The 12218-nt window shown below is 40.1% G+C and overlaps 1 protein-coding gene across 4 annotated transcripts in view; it reads right to left on the reverse strand.

The window, feature by feature from the left end:
* Positions 1-12218, reverse strand: part of pak5 (p21 protein (Cdc42/Rac)-activated kinase 5) — a 151594-nt gene that overhangs the window by 55606 nt on the left and 83770 nt on the right. Inside the window, exon 1 of one of the 4 annotated variants that reach the window (XM_039738558.1) lies at positions 1907-2082. The exons of the other annotated variants lie outside the window; for them this stretch is intronic. Coding sequence (XP_039594492.1) covers positions 1907-2077 — 171 coding nt within the window. The 5' untranslated portion in view covers positions 2078-2082. Of the gene's footprint in view, positions 1-1906; positions 2083-12218 lie in introns of those variants that run through there. 4 annotated transcript variants of the gene reach the window in all.

Consider the following 12218-nt stretch of genomic DNA (forward strand, 5'->3'; position numbering starts at 1 on the left):
ACGTGGTGTGGTTGTTGGTGTCAGACAGGCTGCTCTGAGTATTTCACAAACTGCTGATCTACTGGAATTTTCATGCACATCCATCTCTAGACTTTACAGAGAAAAGGGGAAAATATCCAGTAAGTGGCAGTTCTCTTGATGTCAGAGGTGAATGGCCAGACTGGTTTGAGCTAAAATAAGCACAAGTGAGGTACACAGTCACCAGATCTCAATCCAATTGAGCACCTTTGGGGTGTGGTGGAGTGGAAGACTCGCATCATGGATGTGCAGATGGCAAACCTGCAGCCACTAAGCGATGCCATCATGTCAATATGAATCAAACTCCCTGAGGAATCCCTGAGCACCTTGTTGAATGTGTGCCATGAAGAATTACAAGGAAAAAGAAGGTCTAATCCGGTACTAGCAAGGTGTACCTAATAAAGTGGCCAGAGAGTGTGAAATATATATATATATATATATATATATATATATATATATATATATATACTGTGGTGGGTTGGCACCCTGCCCAGGATTGGTTCCTACCTTGTGCCCTGTGTTGGCTGGAATTGGCTCCAGCAGACCCCGTGACCCTGTGTTTGGATTCATGGGTTGGAAAATGGATGGATGTATATATATATATATATATATATATATATATATATATATATATATATATATATATATATATATATATTATTGGAGCTCATTTTCCACTATCTATCTATACCTACACCTGAACACCAGCAAGACCAAGGAGCTGGTGGTGGATTTTAGGAGGCCCAGGCCCCTCATGGACCCTGTGATCATCAGAGGTGACTGTGCAGAGGGTGCAGACCTATAAATACCTGGGAGTGCAGCTGGATGATAAACTGGACTGCCAATACTGATGCTCTGTGCAAGAGAGAACAGAGACGACTATACTTCCTTAGAAGGCTGGCGTCCTTCAACATCTGCAATAAGATACTGCAGATGTTCTATCAGACGGTTGTGGTGCGCGCCCTCTTCTACGTGGTGGTGTGCTGGGGAGGCAGCATAAAGAAGAGGGACGCCTCACGCCTGGACAAACTGGTGAGGAAGGCAGGCTCTATTGTAGGCATGGAGCTGGACAGTTTGACATCCGTGGCAGAGCGACGGGCGCTGAGCAGACTCCTGTCAATCATGGAGAATCCACTGAACAGGATCATCTCCAGACAGAGGAGCAGCTTCAGTGACAGACTGCTGTCACCGTCCTGCTCCACTGACAGACTGAGGAGACCCCACACTATGTGACTCTTCAGTTCCACCCGGGGGAGTAAATGCTAACATTATACAAAGTTATTGTCTGTTATACCTGCATTGTTATCACTCTTTAATTTAATATTGTTTATCAGTATGCTGCTGCTGGAGTATGGGAATTTCTATTTGGGATTAATAAAGTATCTATCTATCTATCTATCTATCTATCTATCTATCTATCTATCTATCTATCTATCTATCTATCTATCTATCTATCTATCATATAGTGCCTTTCATTATCATCTATCTATCTATCTATCTATCTATCTATCTATCTATCTATCTATCTATCTATCTATCTATCTATCTATCTATCTATAGTGAGAGAGAGAGAGAGTGTAGAAGGCAAGGTCAGACTCACATCCTGGCCAGATGGATGGTGGTTACTTACCAGGCCAGGATGCCATCATAACAGATGGCCAGTGGGAAACATTTACATTGACTTATTTGGCTGACTCCTTTCTCCAAGGTGACATACAGCATTTGTGATCCAATTGGTTCCATTTCTTTTGGCTTTCTAACTGGAGCACAGGCAAGTCAAGTGACTCGCTGCTTAGTCGCACAGTGGTGTCAGTAGTGGGATCTGACCCCATAAACCTCAGGGTTTGAAGTCCAAAGCCTTCACCGCTACACCACCACCACCACCTACCGGAGACACGCGTTTCTCCCCCAGCATGGCTCTCATGGTCCTTCCATGTGGACACCTGCAGGAAGTTCCAACAGGGAGCCCCTCTGGGGTCCCATCAGTTGTTCTTCTTCTTCTTCTTCTCTCATCAATACCCTCACTTTCTACCTTATGTTGGTATCCCTGGATGGGCATGGAACAGCGATGCCTCACTCAGTCTCCTACACTGTGGATTCTGGAAAGCAGCAGAGAAGCCCAAAGGCTTGTCAAAGTCATTGAAGTTTCCATTTAGGAAAAAAGAAAGCAACACTGGAGGACATTTGTTATATTACATGCAATAAATGCAGAGTGACAAGAAGCAAATATTGTACATTATTTTTTCAAATGAGTTCATAAATACACAACGTTCAGGTAAATTGTGACAAACATGACAGAATCCGAAGCTAGATGTGTTTTCAGCACGATGACATTTTTTTTTAATCCTGTTATAATAACACACGCCTGACTTCATAGCGTGCATTTGGACGTTACACAAATGAAAACTGACGACTTCTATTTTGCGCCGAGATGCAATTATTTTCCTCAAGTTCAGAACAGCTGTCCCACGTATTTTAAGTTGCAACACAACATAATAAACTTTCTGAAAGCTGCATTGTCCTTTTTAAAGCTTAGGATGGGTTCATCTTCACCACTTTTGGAAGAGGGCAGGAATCGGCCGTAGCGGGTGTCAAACTACTGCCATACCAGTTTTCCTCGTCTATGCAAAGATAATCCGTTCCCGAATGCTCCTTTCCTAAGGTGAATTTTTGTAATTGTAATTCAGACACATAATTCCCATGAATTTCAATTTAAATGGATACAGTCATATGATATAAAGTTTGGGATCCCCTCCTAATTCTTTGGATTTTTGTTTCTCATTGGCTGAGCTGTCAAAGTAGCAACTTCCTTCTAATATATGACATGCCGTACGGAAAACATGAGTTTATTAAGTTTATTGGAATAACATAAAATATGCAATATGCATCATAACAAAATCAGACAGGTGCATAAATGTGGGCACCCATCCGAGATATGACATCAATACTTAGTTGAGCCTCCTTTTGCTCCTTTGGGCCTCTCGACGCTGTCCTCCTATAGCCTGTGATGAGGGTCTGGATTCTGGATGGAGGTATTTCTGACCATTCTTCATACAAAATCTCTCCAGTTCAGTTCAATTTGATGGACAGCCTGCTTCAAATCATCCCATAGATTTTCGATGATATTCAAGTCAGGGGACTGTGACGGCCATTCCACAACATTGTACTTCTCCCTCTGCATGAATGCCTTTGTAGATTTCCAACTGTGTTTTCATCGTCTTGTTGGAATATCCAACTCCTGCATAACTTCAACTTTGTGACTGATCCTTGAACATTATCCTGAAGAATTGTTTGATATTGGGTTGAATTCATCCGACCCTCAACTTTAACAAGGACCCCAGTCCCTGAACTGGCCACACAGCCCCACAGCATGATGGGACCTCCACCACATTTGACAGGAGGTAGCAGGTGTTTTTCTTGGAATGCAGTGTTCTTCTTCTGCCATGCAAAGCACATTTTGTGATGACCAAAGAACTCCATTTGTGTCTCATCAGTCCAAAGCACTTTGTTCCCAAATGAATCTGGCTCGTCTAAATGAGCATTTGATACAACAAGCGACTCTGTTTGTGGTGTGAGTGCAGAAAGGGCTTCTTTCTCATCACCCTGCCATACAGATGTTCTTTGTGCAAATTGCGCTGAATTGTAGAACATTGTACAGATACACCATCAGCAGCGAGATGTTCTTGCAGGTCTTTGGAGGTGATCTGTGGTTGTCTGTCACCATTCTCACAATCCTGCCTCTTCATATGCCGCTCCTGTATTTTTCTTGGCCTACCAGACCTGCTGTGTTGGTTTAACAGCAACTGTGCCTGTGGCCTTCCATTTCCTGATTCCATTCCTTACACTTGAAGATGACAGTTTAAACCTCTGAGATAGCTTTTTGTAGCCTTCCCCTAAACCAGGAGACTCAACAATCTTTGTTTTCAGATCTTTGGAGAGTTGCTTTGAGGATCCCATGCTGTCTGTCACTCTTCAGAGGAGAGTCAAAGGGAAGGAAGCACAACTTGCAGTTGACTACCTTAAATACCTTTGACCACTCATGATTGGATACTCCTGTCTATGAAGTTCAAGGCTTGACGAGCTCATCCAACCAAGCAATCAGCATTGAGCAGTGACAGGCATTCAAATCAGCACAATGACAAGGGGACCCACATTTGTGCACAGCCAGTTTTCACATTTGATTTCATTTCATACAACTAAATACTGCGTCACTAAAAATCTTTGTTCAGAAGACACCGCAGTACTCCTAGGAAATGAGAGACATAGCACTGTGATCTTTACTGTTGAAAGGAGAGTCGATTACTATGCAGGCTGAGAGGGGGGTTCCCAAACTTTTTCATATGACTGTACATTTGCCCTTTCTGCCCTTCAGTCTACATTCAATAACCCATAATCACAAAATGACAATATATTTTATTAGAGGTTTGCAAATTTATTAAAAATCAAAAACAGAAATCTCTCATTCATAAAAGTATTCAGACCCTTAATTCAGTACTTTGGGTTTGACTTTTCTGAGTGGAGTCTCTACAAGGTCTGCACCCCTGGATTTGTCCAGCTTATCTAACTCATCCTGGCAGATGCTCACAGGTTCCGTTACATCAGGGGTGTCTGGTGGGGCGCACTGGCTGCAGGTTTTCATCCTAACCCTCTTCCTAACCGTTGCCCAGTTTTCACTGCTAATTAACTTCTTTTCCCTTCATTTTAAAAGCCTTGTTTTTAAGGATTGAGTCCAATTTCACTCCAACCAACATCTTAATGAGAAGCTGATTCTTGCTGTTAATTAAACCCTTTATTTAATTCTGTGGCCTGTTGCTGCTCTCATTCTGCCACAGCAGACATTCCTGTTGATTTTTCTGTTTTTTCTAACAACACCGTCAAAATGTTTGGGTGACCTGAGAGCAGGGCCATCTTAATGCATGGGCATGCTGGGCAGTTGACTGGGGTCCCCACGAGCATAGGGGCCCACGTTTTTTTTCTGATCACTAGGTATGTTTCTGTTTTACTATCAAAACAGGGACCCCAGTGCTCTACTTTGCCCAGGGGGTCTATGATGCTGTTAAGAGGGCTCTGTCTGACAGATCAACCTTCCCGAGACCATCACCCTTTCTTTATTTGTAGATATTGTGTGATATGGGCACAGGTGAGCTGGTCACATGGCATTTTGTTTTGTGTCTCGTTATTGTTTAGCTGCTAATTAAGGAAAAAAGAGATAACTAAGGGGCCTGAGTCACACCAATTAAAATTAAGGCAAAAGAAGTTAATTAGCAGCAAAAAACTGGTCACTAATGAAGAAGATGGTTAGAATGAAAACCTACAGCCACTGGACAACACCCGTGCATTAGATGGAACGAGAAGCATCTGCAAACTGCCATCTTCAGGTATCTCCATCTCCATGGTGTGCGATGGGGTTTAAGTCTATGCCACTCAGACACTTAGAGATGCATGGGCACACTGGGCAGTTGCCCAGGGGCCCTTATGAGCGTAGAGGCCCCATGCTAATCTATGTATGTTGTGACTTGCTGGCAATAATTAAATGCTCTACTATACTAAACTATCAATATTTGTTATTGTGTCATAAGCGGACATTGACATTCTCCTCTGATTTAGTATCACGGTCACCTCTGCCACCTCACGCACCTGTATGTGTACAGATCTCACACACGACATCACCTAAAAGCGTACATGTTAATGTCACTTCAACTCAATTCTCTGCAATCAAATAGTTCATTAACATACTGCGCCGTCTGCGTCTGTATGGTTTGCCAACAGAGCATCATTTTGTGTTTATTAAGGTTATATTGTTCAAACATTTGTGTTGATTCATCTTTGCTGTTCAGCGTGTTTTTTAATGTTTAAACACTGATTACGTTGGAAGTAACAAGACAATAAATGTATGTTTCATTTTATCAATTCTTTACATTTTTATTCCTGTAAGTGGTTGTGTTAGGTAGGGGCTCCAGTGCACTGCTTTGCCCGAGGGGTCCTATAATGCTGTTAAGATGGCCCTGCACTCAGAGACTTGTCCCAAAGTCACCCCTGCCATTCTTCCTGGCAGAACATCTCAAGCTTCGTTAGATTAGATGGGAAGTTCCTGTAAACTGCCACCTTCAGGTCTCCCCTCAGATGTTCGGTGAGGTTTCAGTCTGAGGTTTGGTTGGGCCGCTGAAGGACGGACGGAGACTTGTCTCAAAGCCCCACCAGCATTGCATTGTCTGTATGCATCACCTCATTGTGTTGTGTTGAGAGGTGAACCGTCACCCCAGTCTGAAGGTGGCACTTACTGAAGAGCAGGTCTTCTTCAAGGACCTCAATGGATTTGGCTGCATTCACCTTTCCCTAAATTCTGACCAGTCTCTCTGTCCTTGAACCCCCAACACCACCACCACCACCACCACCATATCCTTATGCTGCCACCACCATATTTCACTGTAGAAATGGCATTAGGCAGGCGAGGAGCAGAGTCTGCTGTTCACCACACAACATACAAAAGAGTTCAATTTTTGTCTTCTCGGACCAAAGTATCTCTCCAGTGAACAAGTGTGAAAAAGTAAATGCCCCTTGGTTAAATCTCAGTATACAGATAACAAGCAGTCCCATATGTAATGTACAAGCATCCAATCATATCTCTCTATTATAAAAGAAAATCTTGAGACGAGACAAGACTATAGGCAAGAGATTTTTTTCAAGTCCCGCCCTCCTCTCAACCATTTCCGGTTAACGGCCCACGCCCGCGGCCCTCTCACCTCTCATTGGTGGGAATGCTTTTAACAGACACAGTTCCTGCGCTCTCAGCTCTTATACATTTTTTATGTTTTCCTCACTTTGTGTTCCCAATTAAAGAAGACGCATTGAAGAATTTCATCACTAAGGGTTATCAACAGAAAAAATGAGTACACGGGCAATCCTAGCACCGAAACGATGAAGTCAAACGAATTAACACGAAAATTGTCGATTGGTTAAATGCTTATCAATAGACTCTGCTGAAACTGTTGGTGGTGATGGTGCGGTAGATGAAAACATCAACTTACAATATCCTGTAGAATATCTACAACCGTTAACACCAGCGGGTCTTCCACCGGCCAAATTTCTGTTAAGCGAAGGATGTATTGTAATGTTATTGCGTAATTTATGTCCGAGTGATGGGCTATGCAATAAGACAAAATTAGTTGTGTTGAAAATTGGTCGAATAATTCTGACATGTAAAATTTTAACAGAAAACAAGAAAGGTAATGTAATACATCTAACATGAGACACCAAAGGAGATCTTGATATGTTATTTGTATTAAAACATTTACAGTTTCCCGTGAGAAGAGCGTTTGGCAAAGACAATTAACAAATCACAGGGCCAAACATTCGACAAAGTCGGTTTATTTATTAGAGAGAAAGAAACAAAATTCACTCACGGGCAGTTATACGTTGCGCTGTCACGATGAAAGTCCAAACACGGAATCAAAATTCAGCGTCGTATTGACGAAAAGTTACTACAATAAATTGTTTTTGCTGAAGTTTTACAGTAAAAGTGTAAGTTTAAAAAGTATTTGTGTGTTAATTTCAAAGCCAAACAGAATGAAAACGTATAACGCAACGAAAACCTTTAACGCAACATGAAACATAATTTTCTTTCAATTTATTACGTTTTACTATTTTTTAATGTAATGTAAAATAGTTCATTCTATTATTCATATGCAACAATTCCCATTAAAATAACAATCTGTTTACGCCAGCGGCAGATCCGCGAAGTGACTAGCGTGTAGCGAGGGAGCGAAGCAAGCAGGGTGCCGAGCCCCATAGTTAGTCTTAAACATTAGGCTGAGAGGTACTCGTTATTTATATATTAATTTATTTTCTTTGAGTTTATCACTTGAATATGGCTAAATTATACTTTAAAACAGCATCTTAGACCTGTGAACAAACTAATTGAGATGACTAATCTTAAATGATGCCTGCTTAATTTGTTTAGTTGTGCTTGTGCATTAACATTTAAGTATAAGTTTACATTTAAGTTTCAAGTTTCATAGGTTTGGTTTAAGTTCATTAATAATAATAATAATAATAATAATAATAATAATAATTATTATTATTATTATTATTATTAGTTAATTAATAATTACTCTTACTAAAGTAATGCTAAAATTAGGGTTAGGGTTAAGGGGTTAAGTTTCATAAGTTTCATAATTATTATTATTATTATTGTTAGTTAATTAATTATTAGTTAATTAATAATTACTCTTACTAAAGTAATGCTAAAATAATTGATTTCGCCTTAGCATAATCAAATAGGGGCGGATGTGTAAGAGCTATTAAGCTATATTATTAAATGCTTGCCTAAATATTTGTGTATAGTCTATGAGAGGTTCTTATAACCCCTACAAGTTGAATTGAATTGGTATCGACTAACTGCTTTTTGCCCCTCTGACTATAGAATAGTCTCAGTTAGTGACCTGCCTTGCCGTGCGTAAGGCATGGAGGGCACACAATTGTAAATCGTGCCTTGCGTGCTCAATGATATGAAAGTTAACGTGCTCTGTTAAATGTGCATTCCCATATGTTAGAATGTACCGAATACGAAATAAATCATCTTTAAATATAGAGAAACTGAGGTCTGACAAGAAAAGATAAGTTTATAGAAGAAACATTTTTTTTCTTTTTCTTTTATTCTACGTGTGTAACAACCTTTTTTCTTTATTCTAGTGTGGATTATTTGCTTTTACTTTTCACTAAATCTTTTAAAACAAAGAAAAAGAAAACAGCATCTTATTAATGCGACGTGTGATAAATTCCAACACTCTGGGTAATTGCTGTGTAAACATTGCATTACTAAAATGGAGCACTAGATGGCGCCCTTGTGTGATGTCAATTACTGTCAATTCTTGCAATGCTAAAGTTGAAGCACTAGATGGCACCCTTGTGCAGAGTATCGCTGTGTTTCCAGTCTACTGTTCGACGGTCTCAGTGAATGCTGTTTGGCTTGAAGCATAAAGTAAAACTTACACAAATACAGCATTACGTGGCAAAAGAAATGTCATGTCAAGCTTTTATTTACTCTTTTAAAGTCAAATAGCTGGCAAAAACATCTAGTCAAGGAAATTCTCAGCTCATTCTCAAACCCACTTAAATCCAATTCCTGGCTGTGGTGTGCCAATGCCAATCCCAGCAGCACGGACCACAAGGCAGGAGCAAACCCAGGTCTCCTTACTGCGAGGCAGCAGTGCTACCACTGCGCCACCGTGCCTCCCCTATATACTATATATTCTAAAGTATATTTAATACAGCATTGAATAGCTTTTCCAATGCCATACATATACATTTTATTTTTTTTATTGCAGAATAGTATTGTGTAGTAAACTCCAAAGTCCGGTAAATAAACCGTACTATGGAGCACATTTATATAGGATTGTGCAGTTTTTCTGTGTCATATATTTATATTTAACACAGAGTAGTGCAGTGTCCCAGTACTGTATATTTTAAAGTCTTCATCTTCTTTCGTCGGCTCCCATTTAGGGGTCACCACAGCGGATCGTCCGTCTCCATCTATCCCTGACTTTAATGTTATAAAGTAAACAGTGTTTAATGCAGTATATTTCATACACTATATATTATAAACTATTTTAATACAGAATTGTATTGTATTGTATAGTAAACTCAACATTTCAATAAATATACCATACACTACATACAGTATTTCTGTACCATATTTTGCATTAGTATAATAATACAGAACTGTACAATTCTACTATGCTGTATATTATATAATATATTTTAGAACAGCTTTTCCTACACTCTGCTATATGGTAAATTTATTTAAAATGGCATCGTACAGTAGTTCTCCAATGCTGTATGCTATAATGTAAATTTAATAGAGAATTCTATAGTTTTCCTATTACATACTGTTTATTACACATTATTTTTTAATATACTGTAGAATTGTCTTTTAGAGTAAACTCAAACTTCTAACAAATATTCCATACACTAGATATTTCCACACCATATATTACATAGCAGTATGCTGTACAGGAATATCTCCACTGATTTATTGAATACAGTTTTCCTATGAAATATATAATATCATAATTGAAATTCAGAACTCTGCAGTTTTCCTACACTAAATTATGTAGCACATTTAATAGAGGATTAGATAGTTTGTCCTCCATCATGTGTGTGTTTTTAATACAGTATTGTATTGTACAGTAAATAAAACATGGCATACACTGCACTCTATATTATAAAGAATATTTAATGCAGAATTGTATTTATCAGATTTCCTACACTATATTAGATATTAGTATATGTAATCCTGAATTGTACAGTTTTCCAATACCATATATCATCAAGTATTTTTATTATGGAATTAGATTGTTTTATCTGTTTAACATATTATATGTTATTATTATTATTAATACAGAACTGTAGTACAGTAAACACAAAACTGTAGTAATATACCATACATTAGACAGTGATGATGCCACACAACTGTTCAAGTGCCCGTCACAGGTTCAAATAACCTTTCGTTATTCACAGGCTTGTGTGAGAACCTGATTCTCCGTCTTTCTCTCTTCCTCCCGTCCTCCACTCCTTCTCAGCAAGTGCTGCTTTCCTCCTCCTCCTCCTCCTCCTGACTCTGACTCCCCCAGTTAAGATGAGGAGGCCCCTTTAATCCCAGACCCAGGAGTCAGATGGAAGTCCCTCAAAGCAGCTCCCCTTTGGCAGAACCCCATGGCATCCAGTAAGGCTGCTAAATGGAACTATGGTTCCCAACATGCTGTGTGGGTGTTTGGATGGCTGTGCCAGTTTAGGAACGCTGTCACCTAGTGAACATAAGGAGCATACAGTCTGGGTAGGCTGTCTCCTCTGGTGTGGGGACAGGACCACCCGGTCAGGGTGTCAGTCCAGCATTGCCTTCCCATTACACTCTTTAATTTTGAGTACAAAATAAATAGAAAATTGTACTAAATACACCATACATTAGATATTCCTATCCTGTATATATTTTAATATGGAATTGGATAGTTTTTTCTGTTCAATATATTGTATATTATTATTAATACCGAACTGCAGTGTAGTGTTGTGGCCACATAACTGTTCAAGTGCTCGTCACAGATTCAAATAACCTTTCGTTATTCACAGACTTGTGTGAGAACCCAATTCTCGGCCTTTCTCTCTTCCTCCCGTCCTCCACGCCTTCCCAGCAAGTGCTGCTTTCCTCCTCCTCCTCTTCCTGACTCTGACTCCCCCAGTTAAAATAAGGAGGCCCCTTTAATCCAGGACCCAGGGGTCCTGGCACTGTCGGGTCAGATGGAAGCCCCTCAAAGCAGCTCCTCCTTGGCGGCACCCCATGGCAGCTGATAGGGCTGCTAAATTGAACTACAGATCCCAGCATGCTCTGTGAGTATTTGGATGTCTGTGCCAGTTCAGGAACGCTGCCACCTAGTGTACTGAAGGAGCATACAGTCTGGGTAGGCTGTCTCCTCTGGTGTGGGGACAGGACCACCGTCCATCCCGGTCATGGTGTCAGTCCAGCATTGCCTTCCCATTACACTCTTTAATGTTGAGTACAAAATTGTACAGTAGAATAAATAGAAGCTCTGCTAAATACACCACCCATTAGATATTCCCATACCATCGATATATATTTTAATATCGAATTGAAAAGGTTTTTTAAATCCTATATTGTACCCAATATTTTATGGTATATTTAATGGTGAATTATTTAGTTTTCTACTGCTCTATATTATGCAGTAATTTTAATAAATTTAAGAAATGGAGAGCATGTTTCGCACAAATTCCAATTAAAGATAATAATTTCATTAGATATTCCTACACAGTACACTCTATGCAGTAACTACTACAGAACTGCTCTAATGTACTCCTGTCCCACACTGAAGTTTCGTGATAAGTGCCTGCAGTCAATCAGCTCATCCTTCTCATGCACTCCTCTGCTCTCCTCTCTGAGCTCCAACGCCTCACCCCATCAGGCACACAGCAAGTCCAAGCACACCGTAACGCACCTTCATGTTGGCTGCTTGTTTCATCCTTAGCATTTAATTCAGGGTTTATTTTTTATATCCGCCCGAGTTTCCAACGTGTCACCGTACTTTCGAAATCCCGGGCCACGTCTCAGTCTCTCATTCCTGTGCAGATGGTCAACTGCGCATTCCTCTGTCATTTAAAATTAACTGCACCCTGCATACTGGGTTGCCTCT

The sequence above is a fragment of the Polypterus senegalus genome, chromosome 16 (assembly GCF_016835505.1).
Source record: "Polypterus senegalus isolate Bchr_013 chromosome 16, ASM1683550v1, whole genome shotgun sequence".
Classification (NCBI taxonomy): Eukaryota; Metazoa; Chordata; class Cladistia; order Polypteriformes; family Polypteridae; genus Polypterus; species Polypterus senegalus.